Source organism: Centroberyx affinis, unplaced genomic scaffold (assembly GCF_046629955.1).
Source record: "Centroberyx affinis isolate AG114_WGS23_722 - 3 ecotype Tasmania unplaced genomic scaffold, CSIRO-AGI_Caff_v1 ptg000168l_1, whole genome shotgun sequence".
Taxonomy (NCBI): Eukaryota; Metazoa; Chordata; class Actinopteri; order Beryciformes; family Berycidae; genus Centroberyx; species Centroberyx affinis.
In genome coordinates, this window is record NW_027278865.1 from 234,539 (window position 1) to 262,003 (window position 27,465).

The window sequence follows — 27,465 nt, forward strand, 5'->3', positions numbered from 1 at the left end:
TCTCCTCATCTACAGGCCAAGTAAAAATACTCCACTCCAAGTATAACACCAACTCTCGCAAACCACAGGGGAACTCCACTCATACAAACAGATTAAAATGATCTTGTGCTCAAGTCGGTGAGCACAAGGGTCTGTGGGAAAGAGAGAAAGCGACTCACCATCACCAAGGAAAGCTACTCCACTGGCGCCTGTGTTAGTATTCTTTTGGACAGTTTCCTGCTGGCGGTAGCAGCACCAGCAGCCCTGGCAGCGCCCCCACCCTGAAAGCGGCTCACGCTTAGAGAGCAAGGGGTGGGCTGCATTTGGGTGCTGGGGCTGCGAGAGCTGCAGGAGAGAGCAAGAGGGAAGCACGGCTGCACACGGCAGAACAGGAGTAGAAGAAGGAGAGGATAGCAGCCGCGTTGACAAGAGGAGAAACAGCGCTGGCGTCAGGGCCTATAAGCTCAGTATGCCACTGACAGACAAGCTGACTCGTTCCTCTCCCGCTTTCAAACCCTGCCATCTCAAAACAAAAACACCCACGCACTCTCTCTATCTCCGCTCTCCCCTGACCCCAGCCTGCTGGAGTTCTTTTCCCCCTCCTCCCTTCTTTTCCCTCTCACTATACACAGCATACAGCCAATCCCTGTAGGTCTTTGCTAGCCAATCAGAGGCAGGCTGAGTAACTCCCGCCCATTAGTGCACACCCACACAATACATACACAAACAGAGGAGTGAGAGAGAGTAATGAGGAAACAACGCGGGTGCAACAGATAGAGGAGAGGAGTAGAGCGAATAAGAGCCAGGGGGAGGGGTAGAGCATGATCACCCTGAAGACAAGAGAGCAACAGGAAAAGAACAAGAGAACACAAACTGGCTGAAAAATGGGCTCAACAAAACCAGATCAACGTAGCGTGATGTAGAGAGAGGAGGACGGACAAAAAAACGTTTAAGAGTGGGGAAAAAAAGAGCATGTTTGTAAAGGTAAAATCCCCCAATAACAAGAACGAAGCAGGCTGGAGAAGAAAGGTGCTGCCTGTACAGGCAAGATAGTGCTGCACACACAAAGTATTTCCTCAGCCAGCAGCATACTGACAACAGCCTTCACCTCCTTCCTTTCCGCTCTTTCATCTCTGGTTGTGTCTCTCCAGCTGGTCACCATAAACATACTAAGCAAACGCAAACACACCTTGTTTTTCCTGCTTCCTGTTGTGCGAGTGGCAAAAAAAAAATGCTGAAAAATGCTGAGCTCAACAAAACAGAGTAGAACGAGACAAGGAGAACATACTGGCAGGCAGAGTCAACCTCTGAGATGCAAATCAAAATATCAACTTCTTCAACACATGTATTTATTTGGCTAACACTCCTCCCCTCACAAAAAAAATACAAGGTTCTCCTGAGTGGAGCTCCACCTACAGCACATAGCACAGCTGAACACACAAAATGTTTTGAGTCATACATCAAAGTGATGCAAGTAATGCAAGTGTAACTGTCCCCCAAAAGATTACACTAACCTACTATAACAAGACACTGAGGCCTACCTACAAGCAAAGTTAAACTCAAGTAGTCAAAGCCAACATGAAAGCTCGCCCTGAAGAGACAGTAACAGTTCAAAACACGTTCTCTGAAAAGTTAAAAGACCAGGATGGGATAATGTTTGTCTGAAATGCAGCAACAAGGACATCCATTTTCTCTGGAGCTTGGAGGAGAGTGAATGTGTGAGTGGGTGGAGGAATATGTAAGCACACGTGTGTATGTCTGTGTGGAAGGGGGGTGGGGGTGGGGGCAACACCGTGCCTGAACAAGCACACAGTGACTCTGCAGGATCAGACAGCAGTAGTCCTATACAGCCAGAGGGTCCAAACCAAAGAGGATGGTTTTCCTGCCCCGACAAGTACTATGCCCAGCATTACAACAGCATCAGATCCAGCCTTGCTATCCTGTGACTCTGTGGTAATATTAACCTAGACCTCACCTACACGTTTAGAGAAACTGATTCACATACCATCTTGAATACAGCCCTAAACATTTGTCAAATTACTATGACTTCAATTTGAGACTCCAAATAATAACCGTACTCTAACAATCGTGAGTTGATCGTGAGCTGAGTGCACTAGCCCTCCTAAAAAGCCCTCCTGCTGAAGACTAACAGCAATAAATTATGCAACACAACCTCAACTGATCTGGATCATTTCAAAACAGCAGTATATAGGTTACTTTATGCAGGCCCAGTTGATATAACTCAGCCAAAACAAGAAGGAAAGTAGGGCGTCATGACCTACATAAGGGAACTGAGTATTCACCAACAGGCTCAATGAGGTGCGCACTCTGTTGAGACAAGTCTCCTTGACATCAAGGTGCCATGTGTCTTCTCAGATCGTTGATGTGATCCACGGTCTGTGTCAATTTGTGCCAGCTCTCATGCACTCACTTGGTCATTCTGTCACTCAGAGATGACTGCTCAACGCACAATATATTCATACACTGACAGTGATTGATTGTGATTGTGATGCTAAAGACAAGTCAAACTCACCTGTAGGCCCAGCTGAGATTGACTTGCCGAACTCGTGACTGGAAGGATGTCGGCTCAATTCCTGTTCCAGCTGGCAAAATCTGTTCCCCTCCTTCAACAACTACTATTGAGGCGCCCATGTGCAAGGCACTTAATCCCCTATTATGCTCGTGGAGCTGCTTTGCAGCCAACAGTAGAAGACTGGTTGTACTGGGCAGCTCCCAGGTGTGAATGTGAGTAACTGTGTGAGTGTGAAGCAGGGTGTTGTTGGAAGAGGATGCATGCCCAGTCAAATGTCCCTAGACAAAATTAAAGTTGAAAATATAGGCTATGCCCTGTCTTGTAGCAACTCTACTGTTAGTGTCACTGATAGACTGTCCTGAACAAACACTAGACTCATAGAAAACAGGCCCGTTTGATTAATATTCAAGGCGGTTTGCAGTGCCCTGTGGTAGAGAGAGAGGAGTTGGTTTGAAGGGAACAGTAAAGCTCCAACAGTTGGTATGCCAGGGCGGCAGGTTTGCCTCCAGAAGGGGCTCTGTGAGAACCCAGTGGGAGCCAGAGATCTGCAGAGTTCTCCCCCAGCTTAGTTAGGCCTGGCCCTCACACACCGCATCTACAATCTGTTACCAGAAGCTTTCTGGAGGCAGCTTTGGACTCTATAGCCATAGGTCCTGACTTGATATGAGACTCTGCCTGTATTATCAGCTCTGTAATAAAAGTGAAAGTATTCAGGCTATGACAAACCACACAAGTTAAACAAAATCCAAAAGTAAACACATTTCTTGTGCTCACTGAAATAGCTGTAATATGTGCTTCCATATGGATTTCATTCAAGTAAATGTGAAAAGAGGTAAATGAGCCGATATGCAGAACAGATGACAGATCCAGACAGTAATCTCCTCCCCTGGAACCCACCAGAGGCCTTGTAATTCTGGGAGGCAGACAATACAACAATCACCCACTGTGTGGCTCCTTTCATAGCAGTGCTTGTATTTGTGATCCACAATTAGGGCTGATTTTAGTGCATCAAATTGTGTGAAAAAGTAAACCTAACCATGTTCTATGCCTGCACTCACAGTGAACACAGAAACAGATCATTAACCAAGAATGTAAGAATGTACTTCATTGGTTCATGGGTTTTTCATCTGTTAGTTTGCATGAACTGCTACCATATAGTGATGTATGGAGGTATATATAGCTAAATCTTTTGATGATTGTAAGAAAACACATATAGGCATTTTACAATCAAGCACACTGTTGTATTAAGCAATGCTTCTGTGTATGTACAGCCGCTTTCACACAGATTAAAAAAGATGACTTGAAGCCAGCTTTTCGGTGGCTTTGAGTTCTGTGTTAAAGGGTCAGACCAGCATTTTTCACCAATAAGCCGCCTTCCCATCTAGTCATGAAGCCGGTTCAAAGACGGCTTTTTGTGCTGTGTCAAGGAGTATATTGTTGCGGTCAGGTGAAAACCTTACAAAATGTCAACTTTTTAGGAACTAAGAAAAACAAGTTTGTTTTTGGCATGACCGCCATGCAGTTTTGACATTCTCCAGTGTGTTTTGAAAGGGTTTCATAAGCAAATTAGGCAAAATAGGCAAATATTTCTTATCCCATCGAGAAACAGGTAATCCTTCCATTGAAGTGAGTTTTTCACATAACTGTAATATATAATATCCTATAAGCTATTTAATATGTTTGCTACCAGTTCAGTTGCCAACGTTAACAAGCCAAGTAGCATAGCATGAGCCATGACAGAGATCAAGGTTGTTGATCAATTAGGGAGCCAGAGAGATGAGATTAAATCAAATAAACAGATAATTCATTAGGTATAGATATGAATGACTCGTGGGATTGTACAGAATCTCTACGTGTTTCCCCCTGCATTTGTCAGCACCCATACAAGTGCTGTGCAGTAATTACAGTTTTGAGAGTTAGTGGAAATTAATATGAACTAGGACTGGGGATTGTTAGGACTTCACAATGTATGACATTTTTTTTTTATGTTTTTTAAGCCACCCAAGTGCATGCATCACATTGTGAAATATAAACAAAAAAAGGTCTGGACATCCTCAATATCAACAGCTTTGTTGGTCTGCAAACTTGGAAAAACGGCCTGTTTCTCTATTACCTCTGCTTTATGCAGAACACTAAACGTGGTTAATGAGATTTTAACAATGTAACTGTTAGCCTGCCACGTATGCTCCCAGCGATGACAGGTGTCTCCGAACGTCTTTAGCAATATGTGGTGACATAATGACATATTTAGAGTAGAGTAATAGCTATGCTGGTGTGAACTCTATGACTTACATTGAACAGGTTTGTCTTGTTTCTTTCGCAGAAAAGTCCTTGTGCTGGCATGTGCTTCAGCTGTTGCCATGGGACACTGCTTCCTAGCAACACATCTCGGGCCCACTGTAGGTTCTGTGGAGAAAAAAAACCCATACATTTGTATGTATATAAATGTATATAAATAGGAAAACAAGGGGATACCCCTCCCTGACTGAGTCAGGATTGATAGACAACAGCGAGGCAAATTAGCAATGTAGTATTTAAATCATGCACTACTGCAAAATGAAAATGAAACAATTATGCTTATTTGCAATCAGGAAAACGCAGACATCTTTTCGCAGTATGATGACTCACAAATCAGTATCTACACCAGTGCCACGCATGAAAAAAATAGCAAGCTAACACCACTTCATGTTATCTGCCACAAATCCGGTATCTTCTAATATGAGATTACAGGCTCTCTCTCCTTCCATCTTTGTAGTGAGAGTTACGCTGGCCAGTCAATGCAGGTAGAGCAATTTTCCCTGAGAACAAAAGGGGTGCAGAAGCTTTTAACACTGGATGTGAGGAGTTGTGAGAGTAGCTAAGCTACCAGTGTCAACAGAATCACATCAAGCGATTGTGTCATCAAGTTACTGCCAGGGTGCTTTCACATTTGCTTTCATCTAGGCAGTAGAGAACTCCACCGGAGGCAGAAATTGGGGAAAGCCTTACCAACTGTAAAAGCTTCAATCAAAAGTCATTCTACATCAAGGTTTCGCTCTGGGATTATATTATCTTAATTTAATTTAATAACCGTAGTGCTCATGACTGCTAATTAAGAAAAAGATTCAAGATTCAAGATTCAATCTCAAACATTATAAAGTGGACCAAGCAAGGTTATCTGTTCTTTGTCTGCCATTAAATGAGGTCTAAACATCAGCTTTTATCCACCATTTAAAGCTACAGCACTTGACTGTGATCTGAGATCATCTTTTCTCAATCAATTTTGTCCAAACAAACGAGGAAGAGGCTACAGCCAGGAGCCATGAGACACATGCTCTGACACTGCATATACTTTGGGGTCAAATGTATACCGATATTATAAAACACTAAACTAAAAACTGTTAGCACCCTTCCCTCCCCAACTCGTCCTTATTGAGTAGGGACCAAGACTGCATTAAAACGGGTTGACAAACAGAGTGCTGACAGAAGGATGCCACCACAGTAAAGCTCAACAAAACCTCCCTGTGCCAAACTGGCTGAGAGAGCACTGCGCTACCACCCACACACACCTCTGCCCACAGAGCCTTATAGCCAACACACATGCTGTTTCAGCACCTCCTGTACCACTGCAGAGAGCCCACAGGCACACAGGAAAATACAAGAGAAAAAAAAAATACTAGTAGGCCCAGCAGCTTTAAGTCCCTGACACAAGCTACACAAAAGGTCAATGTGACTTTCATGGAATTGTAAGAATTCTTAGAAAGACAGAAAGACATATCTTCTGTAAATGTCAGCCTTAATGGCAGGAGATACTGATGACAGGTGTATAGCCTGGGTTTAATGGATGAGTTGGCCTGTGAAAAGCAATGAGAATGGGCTAGTGCCGTAAATTAGCAGGGTAGTTCTGTGGGTGGACTGACCTGATGGGTCTTGCTATTGGTGTAGAAGAAGGCCAGGCGGTAGAGACTCTTGTAGTGCTGAGGGAAGCGGCCGAGGCAGAGGAAGAGAGCGCGGACACACATTTCCACTAACATACGTCTCTGGTCGGTGCGCTCTGCAGGTAGGGCTTTGGGCACCTCCACCACCTCAACGGGTGGCTCTAGTTTCCTCTTGCCCTCGCTGGCTGGTGTCTGAGGAGCGGCCTGTTGAGAAGGGGCGGACTTCGGAGGGGTGGCTGTGACAGGCAGAGAATGAGGACAGGGTTCCATTGAAATCTTGGGGGCTGGAGCTTCAGGCAGTGTCACCGACATAGGTCTACTACTTCCTGGATAACTTTATCCTCCATCTGGATGCCAGCGTGTCCTCCCTCATTGCTTTTTTCTCCATGTGAAGCTAATATAGGATTCAAATCAAAGATTTATGAATGATTCAAATATCACCTACCAAAGCATCAATGTGAAGTCTACTATTCCCATGCCAGTGTACCTGTGTCATCAGCTGCAGGCTGCCCTTCCTTCATAGGGGTTGTGTTTTCTGATGAGGAGGAGCTGGCCTTCCCCGAAGCCAGCTTGTGGCTGCTGTCCTGTGAGCTGGCAGGATCTGTGAAGGCATCCTGGGTGGAGTTGGAGTCAGAAAGCATCACCACCTCGCTGTCCTGACTGCGCTCTGCCAGGGAGGCAACACAAAAACAACACGGGTCATGTGGCCAGCTGCCTGGCCCCAGGGCCAAACACACAATTTAACCTTTGGGATATCATGGAAAAGGTACTCATGTGTGAAGTGATCTTCATTGCTAACAATTGGGGGTATATGTAGCTTCACATTTTGATAGTATTTAGTGGGGATGCTCAATCTATCAGTGCTTATAGTGGTGGTATTACCAAATAAGAGATTATTGTATCATGTGGGGAATTTCAATCAATGATCCAGTATGCACAGCTGCATGCTTTGGCAGCATGCTGTGTGGGCCTTATTAAAACTGTTGATAGATGACTTGTTTTAAAATACAAAAAATGTAAAATATTCCTTATTGCAATGAAAAAAAATCCTTATTAGTGCATCGCTATCACTGTATCACTAATGACAAACTCAATTGTTATGAAGGAGAGGTGGTTTGTTTTTGTAACAAGCCCAAAACCAAAATGCCAGCATTCCTCTTAATTGCCACGTTGTGCAGCCTCAGCAAGAAAAGTCCTTGGCAGGGGACTGTAAATAACAGAATTAGCAGGAGGGCAACAAGACTCTGCAATTTCAGAGAATGTACACAAGGGACTACTCGAAAGATTCACAATAATAAATTAACACCAATGTAAATTATAAAAGGCAGTGCAAAACAGATGGCAGCAACATAATAGTTTACAGAGGTAAGATACTGGTAGGTACTATGGTACTTAAGAACTTATGTAAACTGATAACTGTGTGACCTGTGCTTCCTATAGGAATGCACTTCAGTATTCTTTTAGAACTGTTTTTGGACTGAAAACATAGCCTTGTTTGGTGGGTATTAAGAGCAGTACCATTCAGGGAAGCCAGCCACATTGGAGACCTGGGCAGGCAGTAATCATGGTCAAACTCTGGGGAGGCTGTTGAAGATATGGGGAGCTGGTTTTAAAATATAATCAAGCAAAGCTGTATCCCTGAATTGACAAGAAACTGAGATGATGACATTTTCTTTAAAAAAAAAAAAATCACATATCATTCTTGACAACTGAGTACAGAATTAATTCTACTCCCCTTGATAACCTAGAATCTGATTCAGACTCAAACCAATCTCTCTCTGAGAGCACACAAAATGTGCAGTGCATCGTATGTGGATCATAGTGGCAGATTTGCACATTTGTCGATTTACACCACATTTGTTGGTAGACTGACCAGTAAATGAGAAAATACAATGTTATTCTGATGCTTTCAGACAGCTCAATCAATATTTGTGAACATTAACATCTCTCCCCCAAACCAGAAAATGGAGAATGGCCATTATTATCTGTGATATCATCAACAGACAAAACCTAGAGCTGCTTCTCTGGCTATGAAGACACTCAGAAATGTGTTCATACCTCTGGAAAATCACCCTGGCTACTGTTACTGTGTCTAACTACTGATCTCCCATTTCACTGTCAATGGAGCGGCAACATCAAGAACATCTTGGCTTTCTTGTTTCTAGCTCTGGGGGATGCTAGTTCATGTTCACAAATCAAGACAGGACTGCTCAGTATTATGGCAATAACATTAACTTTTAAAGGTGGGTTTCCTACCGTAATGATTTGATAAATACACAGTTTCAGGTAAATCAGGTGTAGATATGCTTCGAGTCTGAATCAGGCCCTACAGTTTTTTGTCACCATGATGTGCTTCAAACAGGCCTCAAGCCAGAGGGATTGGTCACCCACAGGCAAACCTGCGCATGGTAGTCTATTTTTTACCTTCAGTCTCAGAGATGTGTGCCAATAAGGGGCCAGTCACATTCTTCCTGACATGGCATTTTCACATTAATTGAACATAATTGCAATGGCAAACACAGGATTCACACAAGATTTAAAATATCACCAGGAAGTTTAAGTCTTTTTGTAAGTTTAAGCCAACACCAAACCGAAACAAAATGTGACCACATGACACACTATTTAGTGGATTGTGATAAAGGACTGAATTTGTCCAGTACAGTGGAGACATTCACCCCATTAGATCTACATGCATATATAAATGGCAAAGCAGGTGGTAGAAGCAAGCAGGCAGAGAGGTAGCAGGCAGGTAGGTAGGTAGGTAGGAAGGAATCTGGAAAGGGTGACAAAACTGGCAACATGGGCAATATGGCTGCATTATTCGCACATTCAAGCTAAACATGATTCAGGGCATGGGGTGGGTGGAAGGATGTCACTGGCTTAAGTTTTGTTCCATGGAAAGAATGGTCAGGGCTATGTTATCTCCAACAGCATCTCAGCATCTTTGTTTCACAATCACCTTTGATGCATTGACTTAAGACTGGAATAAAATGATTGACTCTGCAATATACTCATTCAATATCAAAGATGTAGCAAACACTTGCTGTTCATTCTGACTTCTTGGCGGCACTACTGAAAAGCTCTGAGGTATACTTACAATGTCTCTAATGTGCAAAAAAGACAGTCATGACTGGATAACACTGCATATAAAAGAGGTTCCATAATGGATGGTAAATGTGCGACAATTTAAAAAGCTCATAATTTGCTTTAGATAAACATTATTGCTTGCAACTATGAAGTCAAGAAGCCATTATGCAAATGCGTTCATTTCCAACTTTCATGTCCCGCTTTATGAGATATGTACACATTTCTATGTGGGTTGTGTAATACTAAAAACGTTCTGTAATTTTACCCAGTACACCCAAAATTTATAGTTCACATGAAACTAGTATCCTGATTTGTAAAAGAAAGATGAAATCCCAAATTTTCAGGCTTTTGCAACTTTTAAACCAACCTTAGATGAACTCGTCAGTCTATGATCCAGCAGAGGTGCTTCTTGATAAATCTGTGTTTACTGTCATCATTGTCTAGTGCGGTAACTGGCCAAGTGTAACCAAGGCTTGGCTGTCATTGGCAAACCTTTAGCACCAAAAACCCACAAGCCTGCAGTACTACCTGACAATGCTGTTTCATCAAAGCTGATGCATTTGCTCTATGATACAAGCTGAGGAAATTACAACAAAACAGCAATTGCAAAATATTAGAAGAAGCAAGAGGAGTGGGAAGGAAAGTAAACAAGGAGAAAGACCAACAGTAAAACAGAGACTTAAAATGGATGTTATACCAGCACACACACACTGGATGCTCTCTGACAAACTCTGACTTCATACCTGTGTTTGTGTGAACACCACTGCTTTTTTAGGTGCAACAAAGCAGTCAAATAATCAGTAGCCATATTGCCCATTTCACCACATCCCAATCACCCAGTGCATATGGGGATCATTATTACTGAAACCAAAGCCATTAGCGTGGTGATTAGCCTTCTTAGCACCCCCCAGTGGGCTTCCTGTCCCAGTGCAGAAAAGGCAAAGGGCCCAACCCCAGAGGCAGTGTCTAGGACTGGGACTGTACCATCGGCCTGCTGCTCCTCATGCTGCTGCTGCTGCTGCTGCTGCTGCTGCTGCTGCTGCCACTGCTGCCGCCGGAGTGTTTTGCGTTTGGCGTAATCGTGGTCGACCGGTGTGGCCATGTAAGGAGGGGATGTCAGACCTGGGGCGGCAACTGAAGGAAGGGAGGAGCCGAGGACATTTCCTGCGCAAACTGACGAACAGTGGGAGTCTTCATCCATCATTGAGGGGGGCTTCTCCCTGGAAAGAATCAAGGACCAGAAAGATCCAGGATGAATGTTGGGCCTTATGGGCAGTTGTGTTTTCTGATTCCTACTGGGTTATATTACTGTAGCTTACTTTTCGTGGGACCTAGGCAAGCTTGGCATGCTCTTCTCCTCCCCCCTGGCAAATGGCCCTGTGGCTGCCTCAACCAGCATACTGAAAAAGACCTCGTGCTCCAGGTCAGGCTCACCAGCCTCAAGCAGTTTTAAGATGGTGGCACTCAGACGGAAATACAACTGGAGGGGAGACGTTGGAGAGAGAGGGTTAATGGTCCAAAGGTGCATGTCTATGTCTTTCATTCATTCATTTGAATTAGAATGGTTTCTGACACTTATCTTATAAATCATTGCATCAATGTGACACAACTAGAAACCCTTTGAATGACCAGCTACAGGTAGCTCACCTCCAGGGCTTCCATAGCCAGGTCAGGAGGATTATGGTAATGGATTTTCCGGGGGTACCTAGCTGCCTCCTCATGCAGATAATGTGCTGCCTGTAAATAAGAGGAGATAGTCAACAAAGCAACACACTCATCTGATTGCCAATACTAAATAACCCTTACATAGATAATACTAAGGGAAATGACTGCAATAGGGAGTTCACGGTGTTAACACTGCCCCCTCATCCTTTGCTGACCTCCATGGCCCTCTGTTTCTTACAAGTTCAGCTGCCTCCACTGATCTAGTCAGAACAAAAGATCTATGAGTAACTTCATACATTTTTCTATCATGGAAAACATCTTGCGGTGGTGGGAGGGTAGTGATCTTTGTTTCTGTAGGTGGGTTATGAAACCACTCACAGGGGGAGCTAGAGAAATGTCTGCAATCATGTCAACATTAAAGGATAATTCAGGCTATTTTCAACCTGGGCCTTTTTTTTGCCGTCATGATGATTGATAATGTTCAAAATTTCAAAAACTAGGAAAATAAGACCCAGGTTGAAAATAACCAGAATTATCCTCAACATATTTGTTTATGGCACTTATGTATCACATCACTGAAATTCATATCATTTTGCATGGGTTACCCCTGTTGTGTACCTTTTTGTAAAGCTGCAGGTATTCCCGCGGAGGCTGTTTGCGTTTCTCTGCTATCTTCCCCAGCATGTAGTGGATGAGCCACTCTTCCTCATCACTGTCCCCCTCACAACGGGAAGCACCCTGGAAACACTGGGAGGCTGTCTCCAGCATGGAGTCTCTCCTCTCCTCCATCTGAAACCACACACACAGTTGAGCCTTCATGAGTGATCTACCTCAAGGGGACAGATCAATTTACTCTACAGCAAATTCACATGTGGAACAAGCAGAAGTGACAGGACGTGACATCTATTTAGCGCACAGAGGTGGAAAATCTGACACAAAATCGGACGCAACCCAAACTGACAGCGGAGCAACAAAAAAACTCCCTGACGCCTGACGTTAACATGCGCCTCACCTGTTTAACCACTTCTGGAGGCAGCTCGCTGCGCCACTGCTTGAGCTGTCGCGAGGCAAAGGAGTGCAGGGCGTATGATATGGTACCATACTCGATCCACAGAGACAGGTTGGAGCTGTCTATCTCGAGGGCCCTCTTAAAGCAGTTGAGCACAGCTTGGGAGTGTTTCCAGATGGGTCCGTCACTCTTCAGCTCGTTGGAGTTGAGCTTGTCCTGGATACGGCTGGCCCTGGCTAAAGCCATACCAGCCCAGGAGTCAAACCTGATGGAAGACACACACTGCATCTGCACCAATGCCACCAAGATGGATTCCATAACATTTACTGTACTTGGCAACTCTGGCTGATTCTGATTATTAATCTGGAATTGTAATACCAGAAAACAGACAGACCGATACATGCACATTTACACTCATATAAATCGGTCATATGTTGCAAATCTTTATTGCAGAAATAAAATATAAACTTTTAAGATGCAAGAAAATAGGATAGAATTACCAAAGCATTTCTTTTCCGCTAAAGTATTTACACTGGTTTAGAGATATGAGCTGAATGCCAACCTGTTGGGACACACACAGATGTCATGCATATAGAACTTGATGGCTTTGGACTGCTCCTTGTTCTTGAAGTGGTAGTCAGCCAGCAGGTAGTAGATCTCATTAATGATGGGAGGCGCAGGGGCACCACCCTCAGGAAGGCATGGGGCCTTAAAGAGAACAAAATGCAATGTTTCTTTAAGTACAATTCTGTGACTTAATGGTCGTGCATGACTTTAAAAAAAACACCATGGTAATACAGAGAGCTTAACTTAACATCCACTCATTTGGCATGTCTAACTCATTGGCGCTCTGAACATTCGGTGTGGGCCCAGTGACTGACCTTTGTTGTCGTGTCCTCGATGTAGGCTGCCACTTCGTCCATGGTGAGGGTGGGAGTGTCACTCTGGGGAGCGATGCCAGAGAATCTCCTCAGTAGATTGGCCAGGTCCGCAGACACTGTGCTGGTCTTGTAGCTGTCAAACTCAGGCAGTGTCTTAGGTTTGAAATACTGGAACATGAACAGGGTATTGCTCCACAACAGTTCAACCTGCAGTCCAAACAGAGATTAATTTCACAGGAAATGTTAATGTCACGGTCCAGTATATCACAGTGTAAAACACAGTGGCAGAGCAAAAGGGTGGTAATGGGGCCTCTTGGTTATTTAGTCTAATACCTAATGCAGAACGACACAACTGCTAACTCCTGTTTGGCTACTGAATCTCTCTGTTGTCACTCTTCTATCTTCACTGAAAATTCAAAAAATACTGAACAAGGGTTCAATGAAAAAGCTGGAGGTGTTTGTGAATACATCTTTACGACTTCTACTATGATTTAATGTTCCAAACAGGAACTTGGTCCTACTACTTCCCTCCAGTGTGTAAGCCCAGGGGAACTTCTGATACATTTTGATACAGACAATTAACCTAATTCAAGCTCTCTGAAAGTGAATCAATTTGTTTAATGGTGCACTGAGTTGTTTTTGCGGCTCCTCAGGATCCTATGACTTAGATGTTCAACCAGCTAACAGCGTTGGCAAGTGAACTCTCTTGCGTTCTGCTATTGCACAATTACTGCGTTACAGTTAGAACGTTAGTCAGAAACGTACCAACAAACAACTGTGGGAATGAAAACCACCTAGTGGCCGGACAAATACACTGCAAAAACACAAGAGACCAGGGGGCCAGGAAAGACACATTTCTTTGAAGCCAAGCCTCAAAGGAATGGGGGAATGTTCTGGTAGTAGCCAGACCAAACACATATTAATGTATATTAATGAAAATTTTTAATTTCTTTCATTTTTGATACAGCTGTCATAGGCTATATTTATTTTCAAGATGTGCCTTAGCAGTACACCTAATCAGGGGGAATAAAGAATGGTACACTCTGATATTGTTATATTACATGTCATATGGTTACTGCAGCAAATGAATCGCACATCGCATATTATCGCCATATCATGCAGGCCACAAACGTTACAGGAACAAGCTATGGTAGAATGGCTGTGACAGCAAGGATATAATTGTCATGTCAGAAATGATGATGCACTGAACCAAAAAGCATGACTAGTGACATTAAGAAGGATGTGTGTTTGACCTGGGGAGAAGAGTGGTCCTCAAGGTAGCGGGCCTTGCTCTTCTTACTGGGGTAGGCATACAGGCAAAAAAAGCACTGCTCCAATGCCATCTCCAGCTCCTCTTTGTAGGGATGGGACTCTTCCTTTGAGGAGGCTGCAAGCTCATTTTCCAGAACTTGAACCTACACCAAACATATGGCATACAGCTTGGTGAAAGTGTTCAGATAATCCATACAGATGATTTAAACTACTACTGCTATTGTAGCCTCATATGACCTGCTTTCCTCCCAAATCCTCAAATGGAATTACAAAGCATTGGGATTTGGGATTACTGTTTGCAATAGAGGTAGTTATCTTTCACTGCATAACAATGAAACAATAGCAATTCATAACAATGCTGTCACTATTTTCTCTGTACAATAAACAGAGAAAGCACTGACAAAACATACGAGAAACAGTGATCAAAATATCCCATTTTTGAATAAATGTAAGGCATATATGCATATAGGCCTACATGATATAAGCAATGCATTGCTTCATGGAATGTTTTCACTAGATATAACAGCACTCTCAGAAGAGCATCTTGGTCCCTGCACTCAGGCAGAATACATTACTTGCAGAACTTTATAAAACTATCATGAAACTGTTGCAGGCTGCATTATTGTTCAATGTGGAACCTGCCTTTCCCTGTGAGCACTGCATTAAAACGATGAATCAAGCCTATTTTCTTTTAACTGGGGGAGTTGTGAAGAAAATTATATGGATTTTTTTCAAAAGCAATGGTTGCATTCAAACTAATTTATGAAAAAAATGACAGCACTATAACCCAATACACATCATTACTTGATCAGGGCTTCAACCAAAGTGTAACAACAGACTCACATAAAACTTGAGGAGTGCACCGTCTGAGTTGCAGCACCAGGAGCGTCGGCCAAGGTACTCGTGGGCTGTATTCAGCAACATCAGGGAGGAGGGCAGCATGGGAGTGTCCGAGTCATCTGGGAATGAGACTTAACAGTATCAACCCAGTGTAACAACTACCAAGACATAAACAGTGGGCTTGAAAATGAGAACCCAACAAACCTTCATCATCCCCTACAGAGATGTGCTGTCGAAGCATGCAGTCAAAAGCAGCCTCTTCATGTTTGATAATGCGATGCAGGATAATCCAAGGCAGAACTGAGAAGAAATAAGGCTCCTTGGGATCGTCGGAAATGGCCATGCTAAGGTCAATCAGCTGGAAACACAACAACAACAACACACTAGTTTTAGATCCCACAAAGCTTTATTTATTCCTTTAGCGAAGAACAGTGTTGTGTTTAGCACGCGCCTGACCTGGATGAGGTTGTTAGCCAGTCGGGCCATGCTGGAGAAGCGAGGGACGCTGCTGAGAAGCTCTGGCTTTTCAGTGAAGCAGACCTCGATGCCATTCAGCAGCTGTGCAATGGTGTTGACCCACTCCTCCTTAGCAGAGGGGGAGCTGGCTGGGATTGAGTTGAGCTGCTGTAGGGCTTCATTCAGAGCCAACTCTGTGTACTCCAGACACTGCTGGTAGTCCTTCTGCTTCAACAGCGAGTTCTATGCCACAGGGGAGTAGGGCAGAATATGACAAAATGTCAACCGTGCAATTCAATATCATGTGCTGGAGACGTGATGGAGAATCAATTTATATTATTGTGGTTATGATTTGCAGCATATCTAACCTGCAGAAGCATCAGCTGAGCAGGCCTCTCTGGTGCTGAGCTGACAAACTCCAGGGGTTTGCTCCTGCTGCCGTAATTAAGAGTGGGCTGCAACAGGCGCACAACAGACTCGAAGTCCCCAGACTCAAAGAGGCGCTGGATCTCCTCCAGAGACTGACAACGCTCCAGAGACTTCAGCCTCTTGTCAATCTATCCATGGAGACAGAAGAGCTTTCATGAAACCACAACCAAAACAGCTACAGAGAAGCTCTTAAAGGAATTTACTAATATTTGCAAATAATCTCTTTCACGAATTTACTGTTATGCAAAAAAATGCTGCACAGTCACCATGTTGTATACGATATTGAATTAGTTTGCTATGGTGCACACTAACGCTTAGTACACTGTGTATGTTTAGTGGATAGTACAAGCTGGTTAGCATCATCTCAAAAGTGTTAACATATCCTGCATAGTGCACTCCATACTAGAGGTGGAACTGCCTCCTTTTTCTTTGTACAATGGTAAGGTTATTTGCAAGTAAAATATGAAGAAAAAAATAATTAGACAAAAGTGTATTATTATAATGTGTAGGAATTGGGAATTAGATTGACAAAAGAAAAACACATTTGCAACTTTATGCATCTGAAAGTTCTTTATCAGCCAGGAAACTGACCTCCTCCACTGAGATTGCTGCATCTACACGTAGGTTAGGCAGGTTGATGGTGTAATGTTTTCCCTCTGGGGTTTTCGGCTTGCTCTGCAACAAGCCTGTACAGACATCGTAGCTCTCCAAGGCCAGCTCCATGTCCCCCTGAGAAAAAAACAAGGCAGCACACAGAGAAGCAGGCCATCTGAGGTGAGCTCAAACTTGAGATGGCTGAGAGGTAAGCTCCCACAGAATCAAAGGGCAAGCAAAAACCTTACCTGAAGGGCCAAGAATCGTGCCTTGAGCCAGTAGACACGCACCATAACATCCAGCCAGTCATCCTCAAAAAGGTCCCTCTGGGAAGAACCTAAGGCCAGGAGTAACAGATCGCCCTGGAAGTGCTGCCCAGGGAACTCTGTGTCAGCTGCATCACTGCCAGGACCAATGCTGTTCCTTCTCGGAGACACTAGAAAAGACCAAAGAAATTTATAACAACGCAACAGTAAACATGGCGTCCCCCACAAATTATACGCTCCCCCTCTCAGCTAATCAGTAACAAATATTTTATCTTATTTTGTAATTGCAGCACCCCGTTCAGACTAATCACTGATATTTAAAAATACAATGCAAGTTTTGGACTTCCATAGCCCTCCCCAAACTTCATCGTGGGTAAAGCCCTGATTCACAGGGTAACATGGATGTTGCAAGCCCAAGTCAAGGCTAGTTCACTGGCACTTACCAGTCTTCCCTTTGCTGTGTGACCATTGCTCCAACTGCAGCTCCATACATGCTAAGCTCATTGCCAACATTTCCTGTATATGTAACAGAAGTAATCACTTATTAGAGGTCATCATGGGTGCAAAATATGAGGTCCAATCTGACTGAAAACTAGGTCTGGGTCCATGGTTCTAAAAACCTGAATTGGCCCTGGGAGTTTGCCGATCAGCTCAAAACTGGATCCTGATGTCCAGATTAAGTCCTTAAACAGCCCAGAGTAGCTGGGAATATGTGGATCAAGTGTCTTTCCACTTTAACCCAGGCCAAAAACAACATGAGGTGCATGTAAAACAAACATTGCTCTTTCATAGGTGAACATACTGAGAAAAACCATAAGACAGTTGAAGAATTATTCTAATAACTATGTTTTGCAATGCTGAGATGTTCAGAACAGTCAATTGTCTTTGCTGAGGCTTCCAGCTAGAGAGAGAATTTACATTTATCCACTAGTGTTTGTCTCTTGCAGGGACAGGATAAGCTACATTAACAACAGTAAGCAACAACCTCTACCATAATAAAGAGATTCCATCTTGTTACTTTGTGTCTATTGCTTATAATATGGAGCCCCAAAATGTTTCTGTTTTGGAGTCAATGAGCCAATGATCTCCAGATAGCACCAAAGCCCTTTAACATCTGCAACCCAATTCAGTTGGCTCATTGGCTCCGAAACAGAAAATGTTGCCAATCCAATTCAGTTCATCAAGAAGTTAAACAACTGTTTCTTCTGTCCTTTACCCGAATGTGTTGGTTGCTGCAGTCCCGAAGCAGAGGGTTAGGAAGGCCGCTGCTGTGCTTCCTCCAGGTCTGATAGACCTCCAGTACCACAGCAGTCAGCCCCCGAGGCCAATCCTCCATGAACTTCTGACCCACTGCTTTCAGATAGCGCATCATCAGGTCCAGTATGCCACCATTGGCCATATTATTGAGCAGGAAGTTGTGAACATCCTGTTGTTCTACAAAAGGGAATGCACAGTTTGTTAATATAATGACAGAAAACACAACATGCCAGTAGAGAATGAATTGTCCGTACATATCCATGATACACTACATACCAGATTCCATGTATTCAATTGAGTCCACAGGCAAGCAACTCCCATGGAGAAGCCGTGCGTCATCCTTCCCATTACACTGTGTCTCAAGATTACTCAGGCTCTCATCATCATCCTCCGGATCAAATTTCTTTAGCCTAAAAGCAAATGTGAAATGGTTGTTAGTTTTTGAAAAAAATTCAAACAGTTCAGTGTCTGCAGATTATTTGGAAGCTTGTTTAGGGTCATTCTGACTTACAGTGTGGAAGGAATTTGACTAGTTTCAATTGGGAAACTGAAATTTTGGTGCAATAAATAAAGAAATCTTAAAATATATTGATTTTCTATGTCTTCATTGTGTATAGATACACCCGCAAGTCAAAATAGTGTATTTACATACTTCACAGACACAAGCAGCTGCGGCAAAAATAGAAAAGTGTAAAAAGAACAGAATGGCTGCGTGTCGGCTCAGATGGAATTGACGGCAGGATCTCTGGCGTGGCAAACCTATGCTTTACCAACCAAGCTAAACTCAAAGAAGTGATGTTAACTACCTATATTTGATTTGAGGTTACCTGGACGGTAGATATTTGAAAAGCAGCTCCTGAAAATCAATCTTCTCTTCCTTCTTGCACTTTGTATTTCGAACACGTGCCGAGCGTCGCTTGGCTGTCTCGCCACTATCTTCCATCACGCGTTTCCTCTTCGGCGCTTTCTTTACTTTTTCTGTCAGTGAAGTATCCATAGCTATGAACGTACAGTATAGACAATAAATCATTAAATGCATGACGCTGTATGACAGTAATACAACGATTATAGTTACAAATATAACACAAAACAATACATACAAAAAGCAATTTAGTAATTTGCCTTTGCAAGCAACTAACCAACAGGGGGAGCAGTAGTGGTGACCTCTACAGTGGCCTGGCTGGGGGCGATCTGAGGCTGAATGCTGGGTTGGGGCACAACTGCTGGCTCAGGGAGGGACACCGGGGGGAGGGACACCGGGGGCAGGGAGGAGCTGGGGCTGCTGCTGGGCACGGTGGTCTGGCCCGTGCTGATTGGACTGCTTGGTTGGGGCAGGTTCTGGAGGCAGTTGGGGTCGCGGTACTCTGAGAGGTCAATCCTGCGGCCGAGACTCGGGCGCGGTGGCTCACATGTGGTCTGATGTCTGTACATTGCAAGAAGACTTTCGCCCACATGCTTCCACCTGAGGAGCAAAACAAGAGCTCATTCGTATTAGTTCAATTCTTATTAAAAGCAGATATCACCAATTAATTTATATACCCTGCTCAAAACTATTAGCACAACCAGAGAGTAAAGCTGGATAGTACTCACGAGAAGCAGCGTATGGGCTGAACCAGGACAAGGTCAGGCTTCGGTTCACGGTAAGAGAGAGCTTGTCTGCGTTTCCGTAGCTCCAGAGCCTCGTCCACAATGGATCGGCTTTCCTCCTCCTCCACATCCACGTAGTGAACAGACATATCGCTGCACACAAAATAGGGTTCGACGGGTTCACTGATGTGAAAGTATAAAGATACAGCTAGGGTAAATTCTCAAGATGGAGTTAAGGAATACAGAGTGAGCGGGCTTCACCATTTCATGAACATCTGCATGGTGTCCCTCTTCAAACAGGGCTGCTCCTCAAAGATTTTCTCCTTCAACACCAGGCCTTTAGTGTAACAGTGATCCTTCTCTAGGGCTTTGGAGATGAAATACAAACAGCCTGGAAAAATACAAACAGATGATAGTACTCCCCTTTCAATATTTAAGCCATTTGCAAACTTCAAAAGAACACTGCTAATGCAGTGAGAGGATACACAGCAAAAAGGCTTATAAAGATGTATGACATACAGGTGTAGTCGCTGAGTGTGTAGAGAATAGTTATGAGGTTGTCCAGGCAAGGCCAGTGGTCTGAGTTACAATGCAGACCCTCCTCAAAGGCATGTCGGGCCAGAGGTATGCGCACCAGTCGCACAGCCACCTGACCAATCTTGTACCACATGTTCACATCAGTGGAATCCAACATAACAGCCTGGGAAAATAACACATCAGCAAATGGGATAGGAACACTCTCTACAGTGGAATTCATGTGCGTCAAAAAGGCATTTTCATTTTGTTGCACAAAATGGTCCAAGTCATAGGTATGACAATAGACACTTAAACTGGTGCTATTTTGGTATTTTGATTGATTTACCTCCAAGTAAAATTCCATAGCCGTCTCCAAGTCATCTCGCAATGCAGCCAAACTGGCCAAGTTTTTAAAAGTAGAGTATTTCAACATCAGCCCAGGATGCTTGAGACCCACTCTCTGATCATCTGAGGGCATGGCCTAAAACATTAGAGGATGCATCAAATACGGCACCAAACAAAGTGCAATGCAGATTCATCTTAGTGCTGTCAAGAAATATGAATGTAAAGACAGGGCCCCTGTATAGAGCAAGAATTGTGCCACCAGACAACTGAATTTTGTGTTCCGAATAGGTGATCAGTGAATAGTTGAACTTTCTTTGTTTTATTGGAAATTTGAAATCATGGCTTTTAAAGATTGGGTAGAGTTTACAAAATCGTGAAACTGTTTTTCAATTAAATGAAAACTGAGAAAAAACTGAAGTAAATGCAAGTAAATATTTTGATCAATCTGTCAGGCACCCTGATAAGAGGATCGGGCTTACGCTGTGTGACATGTTACCTCTTTAAGCAGTGGAGTTTTGAGAAGTTCATGATAGGCCTTGGCTGAATCCTCAAACTTGTCATGTTTTTGAAGATCTAAAGCTTTGTGATATAAAGCAAAAGCCTCGGCTTCCTACAGAGAAAACAAATCAGACGACAAACAGACAACTTATTTTAAGTACCCATTAGGGATAAAAAAACGTTTTATCAAATTGAAGAAAGAAAACGTCTGCGTAATTAGATAGGCCTAATATTACAAATTATTATTTTGCATAGTCTGTAACAGTCTGTACCTGAGCCTCCTTAGTCTGACTCTTGTTACTTTTCAGCGGGTCTTGAGACTCATCAGCAGCTGTTGAAGCAGCATTCAATGCTGCTATCCGGATCTGGAAAAAAAAATACATGAAAGAAAAGAAGACAAAAACCTTGGCCAGGCAAGATATATAGCTCAGGATTGGTTGATTGCAAAGGGAGCTAGTAAGAGCAATGCCTGCTAAAGAATAGTCAGTGCAACCATAGGCTGCACAAGTAAAATGCATAACACACCGAGGATGCACTGTCTAGCTGAATAAGAGGCCTTACCATTTTAATATCGATGAAGCTGATCTTCCAACTTGAAGCTTAGCAACTTTTCACGGGATCTGCAGAAATGTGTGGAAGCGTAGTAACAGTTAGGCACAGAGAGAGAGTGTGTGGAAAGCAGGCAAATGGACCATTCAATGACTGAATTTATGTAAAAGAAAATATACAGAGAAAATATATACAGGCTGAATATAGCCTTTTCAATGTCCCATCGCCAGACAACAATTGCCTACGGAGACTAGCTAATGTTATTGACAAGTCTTTCATTTAGCAATATCATTCGACTACCAATTCTCCTGCTGTTTTATGCTAATTCAGTTTATGTAACGTTAAGTTGCGTGTATTTGAGAGTCTCCTAAGAAACCCTATCTGGACAGAGAATTGGGCAAGGTGCCGTGTCACTTGATAGCATTTATCGATCGAGAAGTGTTTGGGACTAACCTTAACGTTAGCCCAAATGTCAGTCAAAACTTAGCCAGGTTAGCTCTGCAGCGGTAACCGCTCTAACGCTAGATTCTCCGCTGCCCTGCAAATCTCTCCTGAGCAAACGAACAGATTCATCCCTGATGAAACACACACAGAATGAACACCTGGCACCTGGTGATAAAATAGTTCAATTTTGTTGGCTAGCCTAGCTAGCAAGCTAACATTAACTCAGCTGGACAGATAACGTGAGCTAGCTAACGTAACGTTAGCCTCACCGGGTGACCATCACTTGTAAAGCTCAAACGACTTACCGGTCATCCTCATTGTAATTACGTGTATACTGTGACTTTGACAAGACAGTAAACGGTGACAAAACTGCGTTTATATGGGGAAATGAGGCACAAAGTAATTTCAAAACTTCATAACATCATCCTTTGTTGTTGTTAACGTTAGTATTGTTTAACGTCACAGCATCACAGCAACGCTTCTGCTACCCGCTCTTTAGTAAGGTCATCGCTTATTGGACAATACATTGTGGGTGTATTCATGTGGCCAATCACAGACTTTGATATTTCGTGAAACCACACCATCCCAGAGCCGTCTACACATCCTGCACGCCGTACTGAATGTCTTTTACCAAAAAGGCATTGCTCTTTGTCTTTGATTTCATATCACATATTCAAACATTAATTTCGTTATGTGTACGAGACTAAAGAGAGAAAAAATATTGCTCATTCTGAAGATTGGCGTGTATGAAAACAGACTAAAGCAACACCACATTATTTATTGGAGGGATATAAAATAAGCATTTAATTCCATCTCTGTCTTTTCAAATTTGTACTTGGCAGGTCTGAAAAACTATGTAATTTTTAACACGATACTTCTGATGACTGTGTCGTTGCATTTAAAAAATAAAAGCACATTACAGTGACACAGAGATCACGTATAATTGGAAAATATGACTTTCATATATGCATTTTGATTATGCAAAGCACCTTTAACCGCTCAGTGTTGTGGCTGATGAGACTGCACAGGTGACCACATCAGTAGCCAACATCAAGGCCAATAGGAAGACAAGGAACGTAATTCCCTGTTCAAGAGACTGTCTATTCTCTGCAACCAATCCCAGGATTTCTAGTCTATCCTGAAAGGAAGAATTCATTTATTCCCAGGCTTTGGTAACCAAAACCTGTAAATCAAGATTTTGAACCATGAAACAGCATATCCCATGCTCTAGGCTATTTGTACAGTGGGGCACTTGACTGTCAATGGGTTTATCAGATATCACTTTTACTAAGATGTCATTTCTGTAAATCAGAAAATGTTTCTATAAAGTTGATCCCTAGCAACCAGTGTTTTGTAATTTACAATCTATCTCATATTCAGCTACATTTAGTGAGTGAGTCAGAATATAATTTAATGCAGGGTAACTTGCATGGTGAACAGACAACCACTAGGGGGCGAACTTTGATTAGAATCCTGTAAAATTGTGCAGAGCTTAACATTTTATTTTGTAAGACTGAGCAGTTTTTATCACTGAAATGTTGGAGTCTCGAAATGTTTTTTATTGGCCTATTGTGATGAATTTGTTTGGTCTGTTGCAGTGTTCTAAAAATAAACTGCCATTTTATTGGGATATTTTGATCATGATGATATTTTAATGAATTCTCTGTCTTGTAGCTGACTGCTGACGCAAAATGGTGCAAAGCTGTGTCATTGTTGACAAAAGGTGTTTTTCCCCCCCTCCTCTGTCAGTTGGCAGAGGCACTATTCAAGGAGTTTGCACTGGTACATGACAGAGATAGGCCTTTGTCAGGATTTAAGGTGACAGTTGTAACAGCTTATGCTTTTTTCAAGGGGAACAATATACATCAAAACTGTATTTGTCCTCAGTGACCCTGTCTGTTGCAGTCCCTTGTTGCTCCAACACTTATCCCCGCCCCCTCCACCCCCCACTCCCACCTCCGCACCCCTCCCTCCATCTCTCTCTTGGCTGAGACTGGCTGCCTGGCACCATTATCGATTTCTACTGTCAGCATGCCTACAAAAAACAGCTTACGTCACAGTCATTACTGGCACTATAAAAGCCAGAGTAATGCAGATTCCACTGTGCAGTCAAGCCGGCTTCATTCCTAGACGTAGAGCAGCCTGCCTCGCAAGTCATGACTTCCATTGGCTACGACCCTTATTTCCCTTCCTCCTACAAGAGGAAAGTGGTGGTGCGCAGTGCAGGATATGGAGCAGGTGGAGGAATAGGATCCAAGTCCGTATATTCCAGCCATTCTGCCCCACTAACTTCCTATGGGTCTACACGCAGAAGTTATCCGACACACAGCCGTGCCATCTCCAGCTGCTCCTCCATGCTGTTTTCTGCTCCACTGTCTGCCACTACCGCCGAACTAAACCTTAACCAGGCAGCACAGGTCAGTTCTGAGTTCAAAACCTTGAGGACTCAGGAAAAAGCTGAGCTGCAGGACCTGAATGACCGCTTCGCCAGCTTCATTGAGCGGGTCCATGAACTGGAGCAGCAGAACAAGTTGCTGGAGACTGAACTCCTGGTCCTCAGGCAGAGGCACGTGGAGCCGTCCAACATCCGGGCGCTGTACGAGCACGAGATCCGCCAGCTCCGTGCCGCCGTGGAAGAGGCCCGTCATGAGAAGCAGGCTGCCCAGAACCACAAGGACCAGATGGAGGGGGTGCTGCAGAACCTGCAGGGGCGCTATGAGGACGAAGTGCTTGCCAGGGAGGAAGTGGAAGGCAGGCTCATGGATGCCAGGAAGGGGTCAGATGAGGCCGCGCTGGTCCAGGCCGAGCTGGAGAAAAGAGTTGGGACCCTGCTGGACGAGCTGGCCTTCCTGAAGCGCCTCCATGAGAGCGAGATAGCGGAACTGCAGGTCCAAGTACAGTACAGCGCCCAGGTGTCAGTGGAGATGGAGGTGGCTAAACCCGACCTATCCGTCGCCCTCCGCGACATTCGAGTGCAGTATGAGAAACTGGCACAACACAACCTCCAATCGGCCGAAGAATGGTTCTGCGGCAAGATGAATGTGATGACAGTAGACAGTGCTCGCAACACAGACAGTGCACGCAATGCCAAAGATGAGGCTGGAGAGTACCGCCGGCTGCTCAAAGCCAGGGAGCTGGAGATTGAAGCCTGCCGTCAGATGAACCAAGCTCTGGAGAACCAACTGCAGGATGTGGAGGAGAAACAGAGTGCTGAGATCTCTGCACTGCAGGTCAGAGAGTGAAACAGAGAGCACTGAAACAAAGGAATAGGTTCCATGTAAACATTGGCCTCTATGATGAAAATAAGAGATTTCAGTAAATTTTGACATCTTTTGACAATTCCAATCAGTTTGACTTGTAATCTGACTGTAATTGAGAGTGTTAATAATACCCAAAAGATGTTAGATTAGTTGAGATGCATTCAGCATCCAGCACCATAATCTCCCACTAACACATTAATTTATCTCTCTCTCTCTACAGGACACAATAAGTCAACTGGAGGACGAGTTGAGGGCAAACAAGAACGACATGGCTCGCTACTTGAAAGATTATCAGGACCTCCTGAATGTGAAGATGGCTTTGGATATTGAGATTGCAGCTTATAGGTCAGTGTCTTATCAGTGTCTATGCTTTATATATTTTATCTTCATTGTATAAAGGCTTTGACTGATTGCCTCTAAAACAACTAATTAACCATTTTATTTTCTTCTAATGTGTTTCTTAATCTATATTAGGAAGCTGCTTGAAGGGGAAGAGAACCGTTTTAATGTGGCAGGACCAGGGTCCATCAATGTTTACTCCCAAGCCATGTACACTGCCCCATCGTATGGAGGGCCTCAGTTCTCCATGCACTCTCAGCTGAGCTCCGCAGCCCCCTATCTACTCAGCTCCCGCTTCCGCAGTTCACCGCTCTCCACAGAGGAGACAATATCTACCAGCCAAGCACTGCAGGTAGAGGCCAGCCCTCCCCAGGAAGAGGAGGAAGAGGAGGTGGAGGAGGAAGAGAAGGAGGAGGTAGAAGAGGAGCAGGGAGAAGAGAAGGAGGAGGCAGAAGAGGAGGAGGGAGAAGAGAAGGAGGAGGAGGAAGAGGAGGTGGAGGAAGAGAAGGAAGAGGCAGAGGAAGAGGAGCAGGAGGGAGAGAAGGAGGAGGCAGAGGGAGAGAAGGAGGAAGAGAAGAAGGAGGCAGAAGAGGAACAGGAGGAAAAACAGGAAGAGGGAGGTGAAGAAGCAGATGGAGAAGGTAAGTTTGGTACTTCAATTTGATTGCTATTCTCACGTTTGGTTGATATTTGTACTTGCATTTTTTGTGTAGAAGTAGTGAACTAATTCTAACTTTTATCCCTCCTCCACTGATGATGCAAATGAAGAGGGTGAGGCAGGAGAAGCAGCAAAAGAAGATGAGGAGGAAGGAGGAGAAGAGAGTCAACCTGCAGAAGGAGAAGAGGAAGCTGATCACAAAGAGGAAGGGGATGATGCAGGAGGTGAGAAAGAGGACGAAGACAGTAAAGAAGTAGAGGCGGCGGAGGCTGAAGAGAAAAAAGAAAAAGCAAAAGATAAAAAGGTTTAGATTGACATGCTGAATAATGCCTGACAGCATTGTATCTCAAGGGTCTTGTCTTCTTCGGTGCTCTATATACAGAAATGTTCATCCAGTGCAAGCCAGATGAAAATCTCTAGAAATCAGAGGGCAATAATGTGGGTGAACACTTCCTCTGTATCATCAATATGAGTGAGCCAGTGCATGTACGCAAGCATGCATACTGTACCAGCAAAGAAATCAAACAATAAAACAGCTAATCAATGGAAGACAATGATTTAGAGGACAGGATGTGAGAAGTGTCTGGAGTGCAAATTCTGCTTTGTGGAGTTTTGTTTGCAAATACCTGTGTGCTTTACTGTCACCAACATATGCCTATAAGACAGCAAGTATGTGCAATACCCAGTTTGAAATGCCTTACTTAAAATCCTCACTGAGAGTGGAATTCATGATGTGCTGCATTGAACTCCAATAAAGCCTTGAAAAACGTTAAACTAATGCTGACTCGAGGCTGTTTTATTCATATGTCTGAACACTCACAACTGCAATGAACTGGCGAATCAAATAACATTAAGCATAAATAAAAGCATTAACAGAAAATTATATTCAGTGTCCAAGCTCTGTGTCTCACTTTGACAAGCAGGGGTAGACTTTTCTTTACTTGCTAGTTAGCCTGGGGCTGCTGTTTTCCAGTCTGGGTTTGAACAAAATGCTCCTCTCTAGCCAGAATTTTAATGGGGGTTAATGGAGAAAGTATGTAGATGGCAGCCAAATAGCCTTTGGTTCTATCCATCTTGACAAGCC

The 27,465-nt window shown here is 43.7% G+C and overlaps 2 protein-coding genes across 2 annotated transcripts in view; one reads left to right on the plus strand and one right to left on the minus strand.

Annotated features, from left to right (window-relative positions):
- The window catches only part of cabin1 (calcineurin binding protein 1), a 42,139-nt gene extending 19,579 nt beyond the window's left edge, over positions 1-22,560 (minus strand). Inside the window, 32 exon segments of the mRNA XM_071533812.1 lie at positions 4,805-4,918; positions 6,412-6,746; positions 6,749-6,823; positions 6,917-7,096; positions 7,948-8,013; positions 10,501-10,736; positions 10,836-10,996; positions 11,164-11,253; positions 11,800-11,970; positions 12,194-12,455; positions 12,753-12,898; positions 13,072-13,278; positions 14,325-14,486; positions 15,187-15,302; positions 15,388-15,541; positions 15,640-15,882; positions 16,008-16,196; positions 16,660-16,797; positions 16,911-17,098; positions 17,372-17,444; positions 18,145-18,362; positions 18,462-18,595; positions 19,013-19,184; positions 19,325-19,647; positions 19,776-19,925; positions 20,034-20,163; positions 20,292-20,472; positions 20,635-20,769; positions 21,130-21,243; positions 21,404-21,496; positions 21,693-21,751; positions 22,430-22,560. Coding sequence (XP_071389913.1) covers positions 4,805-4,918; positions 6,412-6,746; positions 6,749-6,823; positions 6,917-7,096; positions 7,948-8,013; positions 10,501-10,736; positions 10,836-10,996; positions 11,164-11,253; positions 11,800-11,970; positions 12,194-12,455; positions 12,753-12,898; positions 13,072-13,278; positions 14,325-14,486; positions 15,187-15,302; positions 15,388-15,541; positions 15,640-15,882; positions 16,008-16,196; positions 16,660-16,797; positions 16,911-17,098; positions 17,372-17,444; positions 18,145-18,362; positions 18,462-18,595; positions 19,013-19,184; positions 19,325-19,647; positions 19,776-19,925; positions 20,034-20,163; positions 20,292-20,472; positions 20,635-20,769; positions 21,130-21,243; positions 21,404-21,496; positions 21,693-21,695 — 4,959 coding nt within the window. The 5' untranslated portion in view covers positions 21,696-21,751; positions 22,430-22,560.
- Positions 22,561-24,280: 1,720 nt separating this feature from the next.
- Positions 24,281-26,691, plus strand: neflb (neurofilament light chain b). Its single transcript, XM_071534217.1, has 4 exons — positions 24,281-25,354; positions 25,605-25,729; positions 25,859-26,364; positions 26,564-26,691. The coding sequence occupies exons 1-4, from the start codon at positions 24,281-24,283 to the stop codon at positions 26,689-26,691; spliced, it is 1,833 nt and encodes a 610-aa protein (XP_071390318.1).
- Positions 26,692-27,465: the final 774 nt, after the last annotated feature.